This window comes from Amblyraja radiata, chromosome 35 (genome assembly GCF_010909765.2).
Source record: "Amblyraja radiata isolate CabotCenter1 chromosome 35, sAmbRad1.1.pri, whole genome shotgun sequence".
Lineage (NCBI taxonomy): Eukaryota > Metazoa > Chordata > Chondrichthyes > Rajiformes > Rajidae > Amblyraja > Amblyraja radiata.
The window spans coordinates 8,807,213-8,827,669 of NC_045990.1; the positions used below are offsets into that span (position 1 = coordinate 8,807,213).

Consider the following 20,457-nt stretch of genomic DNA (forward strand, 5'->3'; position numbering starts at 1 on the left):
CATTGATGTAGGACAGATGAAGGTTTCAATGCTTAAGGGACATAGCAGTGAATGGTGCATTAGGTGGTGTAAATATTTATAGCCAAAGAGAGCATTACCAAGGTTAAAGTACAAATACTGGAAATTTACAACAACACTTAAAAGTGGAAGCAGATGTTAGAATTGAATAAAACATGTGAGCAAAGGATGGATCCTCTGAAATCCCTTTCACTGCTCTCTTTCCCAATGGAAGAGAGTCTTCAAGAAATCCAGTGGGAATTCAGAGGGAATTTATTGATGCAAAGAGCAGTAGGAATGTGGAACTTGCTGCCACATAACAGGAAGTGGTTGAAGTGAATTGTACAGACACATTTAATGAGGAACTGCACTGAAGCTGAGGGAGATGATTGGGTTAACATATGAGGAATGTTTGACAGCACTGGGCCTGTACTCACTGGAGTTTAGAAGGATGAGGGGAGGATCTCATTGAAACTTACTGAACAATGAAAGGCCTGGATAGAGTGTAAGTGGACAGGATGTTTCCATTGGTGGGAGAGTCTAGGACCAGAGGGCACAGCCTCAGAATACATGGATGTACTTTTAGAATGGAGATGAGGAGGAATTTCTTTAGCCAGAGTGTGGTGAATCTGTGGAATTTTAAAGCAGTGATAGGTTTGTGACTAGCATCAATTCAAAGCAACAGGAGAAAAAGAGTGATGCTTGTGCTGTCTGCTATCATGGCCACTAATTAATTGTTTATCTGAAGAGCCCAATGAAAGGAAATGTGGTTGCTAAGGTAACATTTATTTCAAGCTAATGCTCTATTGCGTGCAAATGGGCACTTTAAGTTCGCAGTGTTCATTTTAATCCGTATAAAGAAGTTTGCTTTGGAAATCAAGGAGATGAGATTTTATCAACAAGATTATCAGGAGGAAATCAGCGGGTCAGCTAGCATCTGTGGAGGAAGTGGACGGACACATTTTGGGCGGGACTCTTCTCCAGAATGATGGATATTGTTTCGGGTTGGGACCCCAACTGATTAGTCTGATCCTGATGTCACTTGATCCAGTGAGTTCCTTCAACACTTTGTGTTTTGCAATGGTTTTTTCAGCAGGGTTCTCATTAAAGGAGTCATTTGAGATAGCCCATGAATTAGTTTCTCTCGCCATAGGCTAATATGGGCAAATCACACAGAAAATAGTGGAAATACTCAACAGGTCAGGTGACAACTTCTCCTGGTCTGTAAGGAAAGTGTTAACATTTCTCATGGAAATCCTATCAGCAAATCTCTTTTTCTCTCTGAACAGACTCTCTGACTTGTTAAGTACATTCAACATTTTTGATTTTATCATTTGATTTCCAACATACATGTTGTTTTGCTTTGGGACTATAAACTACAAACTGACTTGATTGCACTAGGGACATAGAGCTTTATTTTTTTCTCACACAATGTTTGTTTTTATTGAACTTTTTATGTTTGTTTATTATATTATCTATTGAACACTGTGCATACAAACCTGGTGAGCTGCTGCAAGTAAGTATTGTGCAAGTAACTCTGGTACATATGACAATAGGAGAATCTTGACTCTAATGTGTAGGAGCTGCAGATGCTGATTTACATTGAAGATCTATCTTGTCTCTATAGAAACATAAAAACATAGAAAATAGGTGCAGGAGTAGGCCATTTGGCCCTTTGAGCCTGCACCGCCATTCAATATGATCATGGCTGATCATCCAACTCAGTATCCTGTACCTGCCTTCTCTCCATACCCCCTGAACCCTTTAGCCACAAGGGCCACATCTAACACCCTCTTAAATATAGCCAATGAACTGGCCTCAATTACCTTCTGCGGGAGAGAATTCCACAGATTCACCACTCTCTGTGTAAAAAATGTTTCCCTCATCTCGGTCCTAAAAGATTTACCCCTTATCCTTAAACTGTGACCCCTTGTTCTGGACTTCCCCAACATCGGGAACAATCTTCCTGCATCTAGCCTGTCCAACCCCTTAAGAATTTTGTAAGTTTCTATAAGATCCCCCCTATGTGTAGGAAGGAACTGCAGATGCTGGTTTACACCAAAGATAGACACAAAAAGCTGGAGTAACTCAGCGGGTCGGGCAGCATCTCTGGCGAGAAGGAATGGGTGATGTTTTGGGTCGAGACCCCTCTTCACATTGAGAGTCAGGGGAGAGGGAAACTTGCCTCTTATCTTGGGTTCCGTATCTCTGCCCACTGACTACATCTCCCAGAGAGCCTCGCGAACACCCTACGTGTGCGCATGCTCGGTTGCTGCTTTGCGCGTCCCCGCCATCGTCATATCCGCGCGGAAGAGGACTGCGCTTGACCGACGTCGAGGCCGACCAATCGAGGCCGTGGAAAGGGGCGGGCACAGGTGAGTGATGGGAAACGCGCCAATGGCTGCAGGGGTGAGGGAAGACGCCTCTGTCGGGAAGGAGCCAGTCAGGGCGGTGGTGGTGGGCGGGATTTCCGGTATGGCGTTGCCGGGGTTGATTCCGGAGGCTAGCAACTGTTGCCTTGAGGACGAGCGCCATAGCCACCGTAGTCCTGGCGACTGTTACCCCGTCAAACAACAACTTACGCCACAAAGGTGATTCTTTTTTTTCTCTCTTCTCTGCTCATCGAGAAACTTCGTATGATAAACAGAAACACTTTTTCCTGACAGGATATTATAAAATATGAACCAAAATTCTCAATCAAAGAGATTAAAAAGATAAAATAATTTTAATATGACGACGCCAAAAAGATTTTTCAGGCACAAAATGGCGGTTGTTAGTCCAAAGATCACTCTAACTATTCATTTGCGGGGGGGAAGCTAATATTTATTCTCTGTGTTGATAGTTATAAAGTAAATTGAACTTTTTATAACAATTTTGATAATTTTGGTGGTGATTGATTGTTGTTAGTAATCCGGCCTTGCCAGAAACAATTTCAGATGAACATGTTGGATTGACTAGAATGTTTTAAGTTAGAGATGGTGATTTGGTGCGGGTTGAATGTTTGCTGAGGCGCGGGTGCTGCTGCTGGTGGTGGTGGTGGTGGTGGAGGAGGGGAGGGGAGGGGAAGGGGACCGCTGCCGTTTGGCGGCTCCGTGCAGCGGGCGGCAGCGGAGGGGAGGGAGGCGAGGTCCGCGTCTCGCAGCAGCGCGGACTAACCGGATGGGGAGGAAGAAGGAGGGGAGGTGTGGGGGGGGGAGGGGTCATCCACTCTAACTGACGGGGACCTCCGCCAATGGCGACGCGGCCTGCCCCATACGATGCGCCGGAACCGGCCAATGGGCGTGAGGGAGGGGAGGGTCTAGAAGGTCTGCGCGGGAACCTGGCCGGTGGTTGTTGCACGAGACCGGCCTTCAAATGCCGTGACGTTAAGTGATGTGACGTCATCCAACCGACGTCACTGTCGTGGCGTCACTGGCGTGGCGTCACTGGCATGACGTCGTCGGGGCTGCTGCCAGGGCAGCTCCACTTCCTGGTTTTGGGGATCAGCTTCACCTGAGACAATATGCTGGAGTAACTCAGCGGGACAGGCAGCATCTATCTCACTTCGAGAAGAAATGGGTGACGTTTCCGATCGAGACCCTTCTTCAGACCGGCATTTGCATTTCCTTCCTACACATTTCGCCTGAATCACTATTATAGTATGACTTTGGAGATGGCACAAGAGCCAGCAAGCCATCATTTTTGAAGAAGATGATTGCTCCTTTACTAAAAGGCACATTAAACTAGATAAACAAATGTCTATAAACTTGTAGGAAGGAACTGCAAATGCTGGTTTACACGGAAGATAGACAAAAATCATCTCTGGATAGAAGGAATGGGTGATGTTTCGGGTTGAGACCATTCTTCAGACCTTCTTCTGAAGAAGGGTTTTGACCCGAAACGTCACCCATTCCTTCTCTCCAGTGATGCTGCCTGTCCCGCTGAGCTACTCCAGTATTTTGTGTCTATTACCACATTTTCGAGGGATCTTCCATGGGAAATTTCAAGTGCGCTCTCGTAATTTTGTCCAGATTAAAGGGAGTGCGTGAAAATCGGTGGTGGATCTGTACAAAGAAAAGCTTTGTTTTGCACACTATCCAAACAGGTCAGATAATACTATACATAAATACAATCAAGTTAAACTCAAGTACAATAGGTAGAGCAAAAGGGTGCAGAATATAGTTCTCAGCTTTTACAGACAAACTCCAATGTCCACAATGGGGTAGAAGTGAATTAGACAGTACCTTAGGTTATGGAAGGATTATTCTGAAGTCTGATTACAGAGGGGAAGAAGCTGTTCCTGAGACTGGTGGTGTGAGTTTCTATACCTTATGCTGCATGGGAGCAGGGAGAACAAGGAATGACCGCAGTGGGACAAGGGTTGCGTTTACAAGGCAGAATGAAGTGAAGATGAAATGGGCCACATCTGGGCAACACCAGTGTCTCACTCTATTCTTTATATGACAACATATGGGTTCCAATCTCACATGACCAAAGTGAGCATTAGATCAGATGTTGATTTTGGTTTATTGTTGTCACGCGTATGGAGATACATTGGAAAAATGTGCATGCATGCTATCGAGTCAAATCATATCATGTACGAGTACAATCAAGACATAAATAAACACGTGAAACTGAATGCAAATATCATGTTACGGCTACAGAGAAAGTGCAGATTTGAAAAAAATTGAGGTAGGTTGAGAGATGGAAGTCTACATCTCCATTTATATGAGGACTGCTCAGTAGTCTGATAACAGTGTGGAAGAATCTGTTGATCTGTTGGTACTTTGTATCTGTTGCCCAATGGGAGAGGGGCGAAGAAGAAATGATCGAGGCATGAGTGGTCCTTAATTTTGTGGGCTACTTTGCCGAGGCAGAGTAAAGTGTAGTTGGAATCGATGGGGGGGGGGTTGGAGGAAGCTATTTTGTGTGATGGCCTAGGCTGTATTTACAACACTGCAACAGTTGCAAAACTGCGTTGTGATGCATTCCAATACGATGCTTTCTGCTTTGCATCTGTTGAAATTGGTAAGTGTCGTAGGTGGCATGGTAAATATTTTTAATCATCTGAGGAAGTAGAGGTGTTGGTGTGTATATAAGAAGTTATTCTATAGGAAAATACACTACATGCAAAATCTTTTAATCAGGAATTTTTGCAAACACTGCACCTTGTGATTGTTTTTCATTGTGTATACCTAATTTTAATAAGGCACAAGCATAATTTTAGTATGTTTTTTGTTAAACAAGTACAACGATTATGCCAATACAGTATCAGAACATACATGTACTAGCTTCCCATTGCCTATTATATATTTACACTATCCATCAGGTATTATGGTTTCAGTTTTAATGTTACTATTTGATGAAAATAGATATAACTTAGCTAATTAAAAACAATGCAGTCTGTAAAAGAACAGAGACCAAGAAAGAGATTAGTTAAAACAAATGTAGGTCCCTTGCAGTCAGAAACGGGTGAGTTGATCATGGGGAACAAGGATATGGCGGACCAATTGAATAACTACTTTGGTTCCATCTTCACTAAGGAAGACATAAATAATCTGCCGGAAATAGCAGGGGACCGCGGGTCAAAGGACTTGGAGGAATTGAGTGAAATCCAGGTTAGCCGGGAAGTGGTGTTGGGTAAATTAAATGGATTAAAGGCCGATAAATCCCCAGGGCCAGATAGGCTGCATCCCAGAGTACTTAAGGAAGTAGCTCCAGAAATAGTGGATGCATTAGTAATAATCTTTCAAAACTCTTTAGATTCTGGAGTAGTTCCTGAGGATTGGCGGGTAGCAAACGTAACCCCGCTTTTTAAGAAGGGAGGGAGAGAGAAAACGGGGAATTACAGACCAGTTAGTCTAACATCGGTAGTGGGGAAACTACTAGAGTCAGTTATTAAAGATGGGATAGCAGCACATTTGGAAAGTGGTGAAATCATTGGACAAAGTCAGCATGGATTTACAAAAGGTAAATCATGTCTGACGAATCTTATAGAATTTTTCGAGGATGTAACTAGTAGCGTGGATAGGGGAGAACCAGTGGATGTGGTGTATCTGGACTTCCAGAAGGCTTTCGACAAGGTCCCACATAAGAGATTAGTTTACAAACTTAAAGCACACGGCATTGGGGGTTCAGTATTGATGTGGATAGAGAACTGGCTGGCAAACAGGAAGCAAAGAGTAGGAGTAAACGGGTCCTTTTCACAATGGCAGGCAGTGACTAGTGGGGTACCGCAAGGCTCAGTGCTGGGACCCCAGCTATTTACAATATATATTAATGATCTGGATGAGGGAATTGAAGGCAATTTCTCCAAGTTTGCGGATGACACTAAGCTGGGGGGCAGTGTTAGCTGTGAGGAGGATGCTAGGAGACTGCAAGGTGACTTGGATAGGCTGGGTGAGTGGGCAAATGTTTGGCAGATGCAGTATAATGTGGATAAATGTGAGGTTATCCATTTTGGTGGCAAAAACAGGAAAGCAGACTATTATCTAAATGGTGGCCAACTAGGAAAAGGGGAGATGCAGCGAGACCTGGGTGTCATGGTACACCAGTCATTGAAAGTGGGCGTGCAGGTGCAGCAGGCAGTGAAGAAAGCGAATGGTATGTTAGCTTTCATAGCAAAAGGATTTGAGTATAGGAGCAGGGAGGTTCTACTGCAGTTGTACAGGGTCTTGGTGAGACCACACCTGGAGTATTGCGTACAGTTTTGGTCTCCAAATCTGAGGAAGGACATTATTGCCATAGAGGGAGTGCAGAGAAGGTTCACCAGACTGATTCCTGGGATGTCAGGACTGTCTTATGAAGAAAGACTGGATAGACTTGGTTTATACTCTCTAGAATTTAGGAGATTGAGAGGGGATCTTATAGAAACTTACAAAATTCTTAAGGGGTTGGACAGGCTAGATGCAGGAAGATTGCTCCTGATGTTGGGGAAGTCCAGGACAAGGGGTCACAGCTTAAGGATAAGGGGGAAATCCTTTAAAACCGAGATGAGAAGAACTTTTTTCACACAGAGAGTGGTGAATCTCTGGAACTCCCTGCCACAGAGGGTAGTCGAGGCCAGTTCATTGGCTATATTTAAGAGGGAGTTAGATGTGGCCCTTGTGGCTAAGGGGATCAGAGGGTATGGAGAGAAGGCAGGTACGGGATACTGAGTTGGATGATCAGCCATGATCATATTGAATGGCGGTGCAGGCTCGAAGGGCCGAATGGCCTACTCCTGCACCTAATTTCTATGTTTCTATGTTTCTATTCCTGGCATTGATCCATTTTAACCAAAGACAAAATCACAAGAAAAAATGAAACACTTCTTGATCAACCATTCCGTTTTAAGCATTCTGGTTCTTTTCTCTTTTCTAGTATTTCTGACTTCATTTGTCTTTTTAATCAACACAACCATCACTACTTGAGTCTCTTAATCTCAAATACCTTGCTTTTTGTTGTCTTTTTGCATTTGGCTATATTTTATATATATATATATACTTATGTACCTGTCCAAAGATTTTCAATTTTGTCTTGTTATCTCCTGTCCCATTTTGCACCTTCAGTCTCCAGTCCTGCTGTGCTTTTACATTTGTTGCACTTACGAGAACACTTCTACTCTTTGCTGTTCTCTCTGGTTAAACATCGCATTTCCTGCATTGGTCGATAGCAGGATGCCAAAGCTTACAGTTGTATCAATTCTAAGCAGACTGAAAGGCTTACAGAATTTTAAGACCATCAGCCAATCTCAAATGCTGTTCCTGCTGCTGCTAAAAATTAAAACACAGAGGCAGCAGTATTGCCAATTGGAAATTTACTTAAGCAGTGTTTTAAGGTGCCTTCTGTAAATAGTCTGTCTCAGAAGTACATAGGTTGACAGGGATTGCTGCTGTCTTTAGGCTTTGATCTTCAAAACTTTTCACTCAGGTGGCCAAAGGCACTGAAGGTGATTGCGAATTTCATCATGAAATCTTTCATTGAGGAATGAGTCCCGAAACATCAGAGGCCATTGTTTGTAGCAGTTGAGTGACTGGTGCATCCTCGCATATTTTTAAGTGCAGCGTTTCTCAACCTTTTTACCCTTGAGGTGCCCTTGAAATAATTTTCATGTCTCAGGAAACCTCTACATAAAAATTATTATATATCTTTTTTAATCTCTTTCTTTCTCTTTCATAAACTTAAAGTTCATATGGCAAACATAATATATTTTTCTGATAACTGGTTTAAGCAAAAATTAACTTGCATTTTTCTCAAGTTTATTGACAATGCAAAAAAAAAAAATGAAATCAAACTGCTTGGTCAAAACTGAAGCAAATAAAGACAAACAGAAACACTAACCTTGGAAGAGAGAGAGAGAAAACAACACACAAAGTTTTCATAAACTAACAAAAACATACATAAATAAACTTTTCATAAACTAACAAAACTAAACATAAACATACTTACATTTTTAAAATTCATATAACATCCCTAAATAATGGGTAAAAAATACTAAATAACATGGGTGAATAAGGGACTGTACCTGTACTCCAGGAAGCACAGACAGGACTGATGGAGACCGTGTATGCATCTGTACTCGAGTGAGTCACTTGATGATACACAAATCCGTCACGTACAGCTCCTGTCCACTGACCACTGAAGGTCATTTCACACTGGCGCTGTATAGACGTCGCTAAACGTACCGTATGTGTATAATAAAATTACGAATATGAAATTAAACACAAAAATAACAAAAAAATGCATTTACATATGCTTAGCCTATTTATCACTATTTCTCTCGGAACCCCTAGCGATCTCTTGCGGAAGCCTAGCCTTCCGGGGAACCCCGGCTGAGAAACGCTGTTTTAGTGATTGAGTTGATGATGACTTGGAGCTCACCCTCTGAGTGTTAATATATACACTGGAGTAATCTGCGAACTGCAGTTCACCTACTGTGGTGTAAGTGACTTTGGTTGACGACACATATTTGAAGAGTTTCTTAAACTCTCCTCCAGTAGGAGTTTGTTGGAAATTAGATTATAGTCCATAGCTTTGTAGATTACAGCATTTCAAATGCTCATTTGTCATTTTGATTGTGATGATGGATTTTGCCTGCACCACCTACAGTATAAGTCAGCAAGTTCCAAACATTTGGATGAAAGTATTTTCTTCCAACCTTCTTCTTGTAATTCTTACAATTACCTAACTCCTTGTACTCAAGTTATTGACCATTCAGCTAAAGAAAGTACCTCATTTCAGGTCACCTAGCCAAAGCCACCTATAACATACAGATTAATTCAATCTTACATCTTCGTAACATATTATTTCCCAGCAGCTTTGCTTGGCATAAATCCATATTTCCTATCACATGCATTTTAGTTTCCATCATGCTGCATACTCTCATCTTCAAACATTTCCAGTAAATTAACATATTAAAGTGTAGACAGACATAATGAGAAGTGAACGGAGATGTAAAGAGAAGTGATGGCAGGGAATTGAGAGATAACGTACGTAAAGAAGCAAGTGAAAATGTAATGATCACATACCGTGGAAAAAGTGGAAATTAAAAGTTGTAGCAATGTGACAGAAATCAAGTGACATGAAAGATCAAGTAATAGTAACTGATTTTTAGAATAACGGGCTTTGTGTAACTTAGTTGGAATGTACCCATTGAGAAGATTGCAGCAGACAGTAATTGAATTTCACGGTTGAATTTTGCACCATTTCTTTGCCCAAACCATGTTACTTTTTTTGTGTGAGAAAGAACTGCAGATGATGGATAACAAAGGTTATCGAAGGTAGACACATGGTAGACATCGAAGGTAGACACAAAATGCTGGAGTAACTCAGCGGGAGAGGCAGCATCAATGGAGTGAAGGAATGGGTGGCGTTTCGGGTCGAGACTCTTCTTCAGACTGATGATGGGGAGGGGGGTGGGGGGGAGATAGAAAGTGGGCGGAGACAGTAAGACTTGTCGGAGAACTGGGAAGGAGGAGGGGAATGAGTGAGAAAGCAAGGGCTCTCAAGAAATTATAGTTGAGGCTCTCACTAGGGTCTTCTCTATATACCGCAGCTCCACTCTTACCCCCCCCCCCCCCCCCGCCCCCCAATTCGTAACAAGGACAGAATCCCTCTTGTCCTCACCTTCCACGCCATCAGCCGTGGCATACAACATATAATCAACCGACATTTTCGCCACCTCCAACGGGATCCCACTACTGGCCACATCTTCCCATCTTCACACCTTTCTGATTTCCGCAGAGACCGTTCCCTCTGTAACTCCCTGGTCAATTTGTCCCTTCCCACCCAAACCACCCCCTCCCCGGGTACTTTCCCCTGCAACTGCAGGAGATGCAACACTTGTCCCTTTACCTCCCACCTCGAATCCATCCAAGGACCCAATCAGTCTTTCCAGGTGAGGCAGAGGTTCACTTGCACCTCCTCCAACCTCATCTACTGCACCACTCTTCCAGGTGTCAACTTCTCTACATTGGCGAGACCAAGCGCAGGCTCGGCGGTCGTTTCCCTGAACACCTCCGCTCAGTCCGTCGTAACCAACCCGATCTCCCGGTTGCTCAGCACTTCAACTCCCCCTCCCATTCCCAATCTGACCTTTCTATCCTGAGCCTCCTCCATTGTCAGAGTGGGGCCCAGCGCAAATCGGAGGAACAGCACATCATATTTTGCTTGGGTATCTACTCCCCAGCAGTATGAACATTGACTTCTCTAATTTCAGATAGCCCTTGCTTTCTCACTCATTCCCCTCCTCCTTCCTAGTTCTCTTACAAGTCCGACTGTCTCTGCCCACTTTCTATCTTTTTCTTGCCCCTCCTCCCTACCCGACATCAGTCTGAAGAAGAGTCTCGACACGAAACGTCACCCATTCCTTCTCTCCATAGATGCTGCCTCACCCGCTGAGTAAAGGGCATGTCCCACTTTCACGAGGTAATTCACAAATTCTCCCGCGTTTTCCCCTCGATTCAAACTCGCAGAATGTTCGTAACGAGTCCGTAGGAGGTCGTGGGAGTTCGTAGATATATCGTAGCGGCTCGTTATGCCAGCCGTAGGTACTCGTGGCATCAGGTAAGTCGGGATGTTTTTTCCAGCCCGATAAAAAATGTCCACGAGTAAAAAAATGGTCGGGATGAAAGAAATTGCAACTTTTTACTCGTAAGGAGTGCATCGAAATAGTCGTGGGATGTCGTAGACATACTCGTAGGAGTTCGTGAACATAGTCGTGGAAGGTCGTAGGAGTTCGTAGAATACCACAATCTTAATTTTTATTTAGGTCCTTTAAACTCGACAGGTTTTGAATTAAGTGGTGAAAGTGGGACAGGCCCTTTACTCCAGCATTTTGTGTCTACCTTGTTACTTTTTTGTTTTCCACATGATACTTCATGACTGTCTTTGTTGGACACAGTAGTATCTATATTGATTCATTTCATGGTGGGGCAGTTACTTTGTCACAAATGTAGGAAGAGACACATAGAGAGATGAGCATATACGTAGAATGTTTCAATACAGAAATGATTTCTTTAGTCATTAGGTCTGTGCCAGTAATAAGCTACATAGTCTATCTGTTACTGTCTGTCCTTTACATAATATTGAGATCGATTTTGTGTTTTATATATATTAAAGCATCTATATACAACTTCTGAATCATATTTTTGTGTAATTAGGGAACGTATTATTTTCCTAACCAGATTCTACCCTATTCTCTTAAAAGTATTAATTCCATTGATTCGAAAATACATGTGTACTGATTGTTTCTTTCTATTTTCTATTTCATCTTGTATCTAATCTGTCAACATGTATATTGCTGAAAGTGTGTTTGCTGTTAATGACTTTGCATCAGAACACTGTTTACATTTGTAAATTGCACAATCCTCAAACTTCACCTGGAAACATCAGAGTTGAGCATAATACTGCTTCATTTTACACAATCGAAGCATGTACTGGCCCATCACCTCTTACCCACTTTCGAGCAAAAGCTGCTGGAAAGCTGTGAGCCTGAAATAATATTTCTGTTCTCAGTCCAAGAATTTTTAGACTAATTTTAGTAACCGTATGACTTAATTGAGCTAACTCAACATAAACCTGAAACCAAATCAACATAGCACTGTCAGGAGTATTTTGTTTTGCTAACTTTCTCAGAACATCAGACAGTTTTTTTTGTTAAATACTGGCTGCTAAAGTGATTTTTGGAATCATTATCTATTGGATTTTATTCAACACACAAATGTACTTTCTCCATATTGTTATAGATTATGTGAGAATCTGTACATATAGTAATCATAATCATATTGTAGGGCCGAGATGGCCTGTTTCCGTGCTGTAATTGTTATATGGTTATATGGTTATATTGTATTAGCCAAGTATGTTTTGCAACATACAAAGAATTTCTTGCCATAGAGTCATACCAATAAAAAGCAACAGAACACACAAAATACATTTTAACATGAACATCCACCACAGTGACTCCTCCGCATTCCTCAATGTGATGGAAGGCGGCACAGAGTTCAATCTCAATATATATGTATAACTAAAACTAAAACTCTCATCTTGTTTGTGTGTCTGTCTGTCTGTGTGTGTGCCCATGTGTTCCCAGAACTATGCCAAAACGGTACACGATAGCGCTACAATTTCTGGACCACCTTACTCACCATTTTCCTGTGGGGTGTTTTATCAAAGTTTTGTTCAGATTGATGGTATATTTCACAAGTTATTCATATTTTAAACTTAAAAAATGTAACTTCTCACTGTAAAAAATCAAATTCCTTACCCTGCCCCTGCCCATTACAATGTTACAAAGACGGGACACTGGTCCCGCTTTGACTAGTATATATATTACTAAAACACTCATCTTGTTTGTGATTCTGTCTGTCTGCGTGACCATGTGCTCCCAGAACTACGCCATCGGTACACGATGGCGCTACAATTTTTGGCCCATCTTACTCACCATTGCCCTGTGGTGTGTAAATATATATGTATTTTTAGTTCCTATTTCATTGACGGATCAGCAAATGTAGACTAAAATGCTGGAGTAACTCGGTGGGTGAGGCAACATCTCTGGAGAGAAGGAATGGGCGGCATTTTTGGTCGAGACCCTTCTTCACTTGAGACCAATCTGAAGAAGGGTCTCGACCTGAAACGTCGCCCATTCCTTCTCTCCAGATATGCTGCCTCACCCGCTGGGTTACTCCAGCATTTTGTGTCTACCTTCGATTTATAGCAGCATCTGCAGTTCTTTCTTACACAGTAAATGTAGAGTAGTATCATTCCTGATACTGTAGACTTTACGCAAAAGGAAGGGCGCCTAAAAGACTAATTGTATGGCTTTGTCAAATTGATTCACAGTTTAAGTCGCACTATGATGGGGTTATACTAAAGACCTCCTAATACTCAGCAGGAGATAGAGGAATATATATAAGCAGATTATGGAAAAATATAAAAGCATTAGGATAGTCAGAGTGGATGGCTTTAATTTCCCCAATTTTGACTTGGATTCCATTTGCACCAGAGGATTAGATGAGCAGAATTTGTTAGGTGCATCTAGGAGGGTTTCTTGGCACAGTATGTAGATATTCCAGTCAGGAATTGGCCATACTAAATCTTGCTTTGGGAAACGAGCCTGGCCAGGTGATTAGAGTTTCAGTGAAAGAACATAACTCTTCCACTGAAACCAAATCAACATAGCACTGTTGGGAAGATTTTTAACACTGTATTTCTTAATTTAGTTATGGATCAAGTCCAAGTTCAAGTGAGTTTATTGTCATGTGTCCCTGATAGGACAATGAAATTCTTGCTTTGCTTCAGCACACAGAACATAGTAGGCATTTACTACAAAACAGATCAGTGTGTCCATATACCATAATATAAATATATACACACATGAATAAATAAACTGATAAAGTGCAAATAACAGATAATGGGTTATTAAAAGGTAAAGGTAAAGGTAAGATTGGACTTTGGAGGAAGTGCAAACTTGGAGAAAGGCTAATAGCAACAAGATTAGGCCGGAACTGGAGAGAGTAGATTTGGAGCGGGTGTTATTGGTTAAGTCCACATCATACGTGTAAGATTTATTTAAATGCCAGCCCGTGAGGAAGAAAAACAGGGATAATAATAATAATAATAATAATTATATTTATAGAGCACTTTAAAAACAATCATAGTTGCAACAAAGTGCTGTACATCACTAATCATTGACAAAAAAGTTAATACACACCAATAATAACAATTAAAAGATGGAGTAAGTAAAGATATTCAAAATAAAGAAATATTAAAAACACTAAAAACAGGAGCAAAGTCTCATGCATGGTCAAAAGCCAGGGAGTATAAATGTGTTTTAACACTGGCTTTGAAGATGGACAGTGAGGGGGCGTTCCAGAGTGCCGGAGCAGCAACAGAGAAGGCTCTATCCCCTCTGAGCTTCCACTTAGACCTCGGTACCTCCAGGAGCAGCTGATCAGCTGACCTGAGGGACCGGGCAGGAGCGTATGGGTGGAGCAGCTCAGAGAGGTAAGGCGGGGCGGGATAGCAAAGTCCAAGAGCCTGGATGACAAGAGATGTTGCAAATTTAGTCAAAGAAAAGGAAACATAGGGTTGAGAAAAATTGAATTATATAGGGAGTTTGATACGTGCTTGAATCACAATATTCAGCATATCAATTTTTAGACAGAGGATATTTATTTCCGTATTATTTCCGAATATATTTCAAATAAAAGTAAAACAGTTTCATTAAAGCCATTTGCTTCAAACTTCCAATATAATTATTATTTGCATGACATTGGGTGTGGTAAATGATTTGAGCAATCATTTGTCATGGGTGACAATTATTGCTTTTTTGATCCTAGTTAGAATTTTCAATCATCAGCTCCTTGAATTTTGTCAGAAGAGGTGTACATCAATACTGCAGCTTGAGCAAGCATGCACACACTCAGTTCCACCCTGCTTGGTAGATTTTTAATTCAAAATTTAATTTGGAGATATAGTGATGAATCGAACAATGTAATTTGCATCATCAGTTGAAACAGTAAGCAACTGAACGATCTGGGTTGATCAAGTAAAAATACATTGCTAATTCATGGTGAGGTTTTTAGATACTTTTTAAATTTCAAGTTTTGAAGATGGCGACACTGAACAAAAAATCAAGTTTCCCAGTAAGATTAAAACAGTATGTTGCACATAGCACCACATAGCAAATTTAAAATTGCTCTTTAAATTGTTATTCGAAAAAAAAAAAATATTATTTCTATACCTGTGTGTTTATTACCTATCTCTATGTGGAATATCTGAATAAATCATAGAACAGAATGTTACATTTAAGACTCTTGAGCCTGGGTTATGTTATTATTGTCTGAAAATCAAAGTTCTGGGCACATTAATAGGTCTTTTATATCGACCTTTATAATGTTTGCAGAGATCAACTGGTTTTTTTTAATGCTACCTGAGCCAGGAGCACAGATGATAACCGTGATTGGAGTTGCAGTATTGATTATAGAGTTTGTACACCTCTTGTGTATTGTTCCGCACAGCCAAACATTAATACGTCCTTTAGAAGTTTTGCATGGCAATATATTATTTGTAAAAAACTGATATTTGTCAAAACAGAGTATTAAGTACAGAATTTAGTCGTATCCTTTCATTTTACAGGTTCAGCAGTGTGGGAGGTTCTGAGAATAACTCATATTCTCTCAAAGGAGAGAAATGGATGGGAAGGTCAACTCAGGAGAGGGTTCTTTGTATTGTATCATTTTGCATTATTGAAAAGTTACAGGAGGAAATCAGCAACCATGTTATGCACTTGAGAGGTATCATGTGGTTGGGGAAGAACAATGAAGAAAAATAACAGAAATTAGAGGGTGAATGTGCTTCTTGAAAAAAAAAAGTTTCTTACACCTCTTTACCTGGTATTGCTTATCTAGATCCCAATTGCTGTCTGCAACTGTTATATTTCTTTCTTTGCATGTTTTAGCTTGAAAATGTCTACCGTTTCTTCAATGAATTGATAAAAATGTAATTATACAATTATTACATAATCTATGACAGATCATGGAAATTCTTATTGTTCAAGTAATTGGCAGTTACAGATTGCATGACACAATGATGCCACTGATTACTCTTTTTCATCACTCATTACACATAAATGGGTTAAACAGATGTGGTAACAAGTTTTAAATATGGTAGGATTGGCATAACATTGCGATTGCATTGTTAAAACATAATGAAAGATGGTAGTAAGAACTAACTCATTATAGTCAATCTGTTCACCGCATCTTGATGAATTCTTAAATTAAATTCTTATATTTTTTCTTAGTGGACAAGGTGGAGAGTTCCATTTAACACCACCACCTGCAGAGGTTGGTATGGCAACACAGGCCTACGTTACAGAACTCCCACCAGTTCAACAACAGCAGCAGCAACAACAGCCACAGCAGCAACAACAACCAAACCAGCAACAGTATGTTACAGACTTGCAGACCGTTGCTGGTGCACAACCATCACAGCAGCAACAACAGCAGCAGCAGCCGCAACCAACACCATCCCAAAAACAGTATGTCAGTGAGCTACAGGTATCACAACAACCGCAGCAGCCTTCTGCTCAGATCTCACCAGTAACAACACCACAGCAGTACATTGTGGTTACAGTGTCAGGTGAGTACAGCTTAAACATGTATGAGAAACATCCGTGGGCAGTCTCTTGCTGATCTCACCCTGTGAATACATGCTTGTCATTCCTGCCTCTTGCCTTAAGGCTGTTCTGTTTTTAAAAGCTTGTATCTTCTGATGTATGTTCACAAGATTGGAAGTGTACTTCAGTCTGAACCTTAGTATATTTCTATAGAGTTTCCAAAACTGTTAATATCTGAACTATTGAGCGTGAGAATCACGCATTTCAACAAATTCTCACGCTCTCACGCAGATCACAAATTTCTCACACTCTGTCGTGAGAAATTCTGTGATCAACGAAAATTTCAAAACTCATATCGACTGCATGGGCCGCGGGTGTTTGGAGAATCGGGGCTGAGGGAGGGATGGAAGCAGAAGCAATGGCGGGGACAGATGCGGACGGGGAGCCGGGGCTGGCGAGTGATTGCTGGGCTGATGAGTCGCTTGCTGCAGCTCCGGCCATGGAGCAGCCTCAGTGCAAGAGTACCGGGCCGTCGGAAGCGTTGCGCCGCTGCCGTGAGAGTCTCTGTGCCAAATTCGCCTAGGTGACCGGCATGGACCAGGCTGCAGCTCGGTGCATCCTGGAGGACAACCAGTGACTGCTGGAAGTAAGTACCAAGCACTGGGTAGAAACGGTGGAAGATAGTGGCCTTCAAATGGGGGTGGTTGGAGAAAGCATCCTGCTTGTCTGCTAGATGTTGGGGGAGTTCAGAACCAGGGGTCAGTTTAAGAATAAAGGGTAGGCCAGTTAGGACTGAGATGAGGACAAACTTTCTTCACGCAGAGAGTTGTGAATCTGTGGAATTCTCTGTCACAGAAGGCAGTGGAGGCCAATTCACTGGATATTTTCAAGAGAGGGTTACATTTAGCTCTTGGGGCTAGCGAGATCAAGGGATATGGGGTAAAAACAGGAAAGAGGTATTGATCTTAGATGACCAGCCATGATCATATTGGATGGTAGTGCTGGTTCGAAGGGCCGAATGGCCTATTCCTGCACCCATTTTCTATGTTTCTATGCTTGAGCATAAAACAATAAAACTCGACCACTTGATTTTAAGGAATTAATGCATGATGGAGGTATAATGTAGTCATAGTGATACAGTGTGAAAACAGGCCCGTCGGCGCAACTTGCCCACACCCGCCCACATGTCCCAGCTACACTACCTGCTTTTGGTCCATATCCCTCCAAACTTGTCCTAACCATGTAACAGTCTAACTGTTTGCATTTGTATACAGTTCAGTGACTATCATTAGGCACAATTATTCTAAATATAAGACGGTTAGATAGTAGACCACACTGAGTCAGTACACACGTCGCCTAATTTTAGGCGCCATCTTGTACCCTTCAAATCTGAATTTAATTTTTTTTTATAGTCTTAACTTGATTGTAAAAGCCCATTGTCCTGGCAGCAGCACTGAGTCGGAGTTGCAGGGGTCAGCCTGGCCAGACAATGTGTTGGTGTCCTCCACCGCCGTTCCATGCCACTGCAGGCCATGCCCATTCGTTTGCTCAGCCACTAGTAGCTTTTTCAAATTTCTCCTGCCTGATAGAAGAGGGTGTAACCGGGGTGAGACTGGCCCTTAATTATGCTTGTGACCTTACGAGGCAGCGTGAAGTATAGATGGACCCAATGGAAGGGAGGTTGATTTGCATGATGAACTGGGATATGTCTACAACTCCCTGCAATAAAAACATGGAACACTTCACAAATTTGAGTGTCATGCTTGCTCAGGGGCTATGCTAATCCTCGCAATATTATTCCAATATTGGTATATGTGCTGCTGAAGCGATTGCTACATTTATAGAATAATTTTGCTAATTTGCCCGATAACTAATCTGATATCCCAATGATTTGGCAGCTAGCCAGCCAGTGATTTTTGCTGCAATCTCTCAATTCACTGGAGCCCTGTTTTCCACGTTCCCTCTTGATTCACCAGTGCCCCAGATCCCGTGCTTCCTTTCAATTTTATTGGATGTATTATACGTTTGGTTGGGTATGCACTTGAAATAATTGGTTCATGTTGACCCTTGAATAGTTAGCAAGACTGATATTGTGACTTATTTTTTAGTTTAAATCTTTTTATTTGAATTTTGAATTTAACAGCAATTTGCATACATACAATGATAACAGACAGTGATAAACAGGACATAATTGTACAACAGTATGTAAACGACCCTCAAAACCCTTACCCTTACCCTTACCCACCCTCACCACCCGGGGACAAACAACACTCACATACGTACACATCCACACAAATACGATTTAAAAAAAAAAAAAATTTAAAAATAAAAATAAGGGAAAAAAAGAAATAAAGAAAAATAAAAAATAAAAAATAAATTTAAAAAAAGAAAAAAAATTGTGGGGAGGGAGGGGTTGAGGGGATAGCAGCTGCAATAAGACAGAGCTGTGATAGAGGGCACTCAGTCCTCTTCCGAGTCCGGAAACAAGTTAAGAGAGTTAACAAGTTCCAGGAAAGGGTTCCATGTATCTAGGAATATCTTGGTACAGCCTTTGAGAGAGAACCTAAGTTTTTCAAGCTTTAAGTTGTAGAGCACCTCCTTGATCCAGCGGGCGTGTGTCGGGGGACAGGTAAGTCTCCAGTTAAGCAAAATCAGTCTCCGGGCTAACAGGGTTGTAAAAGCCAGGACCCGCTTCAACGCAACAGAGAGGTTGGTGTTGGGGGGAATACCAAAAATAGCTGACAGTGGGTTTGGAGGAATAGTCCAACTTCACAAATTTGAGTGTCATGCTTGCTCAGGGGCTATGCTAATCCTCGCAATATTATTCCAATATTGGTATATGTGCTGCTGAAGCGATTGCTACATTTATAGAATAATTTTGCTAATTTGCCCGATAACTAATCTGATATCCCAATGATTTGACAAGTAGCCAGCCAGTGATTTTTGCTGCAATCTCTCAATTCACTGGAGCCCTGTTTTCCACGTTCCCTCTTGATTCACTAGTGCCCCAGATCCCATGCTTCCTTTCAATTTTATTGGATGTATTATACGTTTGGTTGGGTATGCACTTGAAATAATTGATTTATGTTGACCCTTGAATAGTTAGCAAGACTGATATTGTGACTTATTTTTTAAAAGGGAAAATATATGGTAATTTAGCTTGCTTACTGTTTGAGCAGAAGTATATTGAAAATAATATTAAAGTAATTCAAATTTTGGTTTGAAAGTCCAATTATCTGAAGCACAGAGAATACCTTCTCTTTTGTTGAATGACCCATATTATCATGGAGCAACTTTTTTGGTGGATGTGGCTTTGGAATGTTTGAAAATTCATTTGGTTGTGTTAAATTCTTTGAGATACCCATGGGATTGTGTAGCCCCCATTGTACACATTGTAATTTTGAACAGTTCCAAAAATGTGTTTCGTGAGCCGAGAAAAAGGCATTTTGGCTTAGTATTTCCAGTGCTTGGAAAATACTGGTACAAATTTTGCAGTTATCAGCAATTGCAGTTTTTACATGATGTAATTGACAGCAACTCAGAATAATGTAAGTGCAGATCTTTAAAAATATACTATTTATAATACATGGGCAATGCTATCATTTATTATCCTTTCTCAAGGGCAGTACAGCCTTCCACGACACGACAACGATACGGTATGATAAAACTTTATTCATCCCTGTGAAAGAGCTAATAGTCAAATCTAATAGTCAAATCTAAAATGGAGTCATTCTACAAAAGCATGGACTAGTAGTACAAAAGAATGACTCGGTGCCAAGTCTGAATGACATTGTAAATTATATGGAACACAATATGGAGGACAGGTCTTTTCACTAAAGACATTAAGATGGTAGCCTGCAGTAATAGCATGTGCTTCTTTTCAA

General features: G+C 41.3%; 1 protein-coding gene and 2 non-coding genes across 8 annotated transcripts in view; 1 reads left to right on the plus strand and 2 right to left on the minus strand.

The window, feature by feature from the left end:
* The first annotated feature begins 2,465 nt into the window (after positions 1–2,465).
* Positions 2,466–20,457, plus strand: part of rfx1 (regulatory factor X1) — an 87,139-nt gene continuing 69,147 nt past the window's right edge. For all 6 annotated transcript variants that reach the window (XR_004409894.1, XR_004409895.1, XM_033012228.1 and 3 more), the window contains exons 1-2: positions 2,466–2,588; positions 16,259–16,596. Coding sequence is in view for 4 of the 6 variants with exons in the window: in XM_033012228.1 (XP_032868119.1) it covers positions 2,473–2,588; positions 16,259–16,596 (454 nt within the window). In the remaining 2 variants the exon portion in view is untranslated. The remainder of the gene's footprint in view (positions 2,589–16,258; positions 16,597–20,457) is intronic.
* On the minus strand, positions 18,300–18,402 carry LOC116966156. The gene has a single exon (XR_004409914.1). It is a non-coding gene; the product is annotated as a U6 spliceosomal RNA (small nuclear RNA).
* Positions 19,327–19,429, minus strand: LOC116966152. The gene has a single exon (XR_004409911.1). It is a non-coding gene; the product is annotated as a U6 spliceosomal RNA (small nuclear RNA).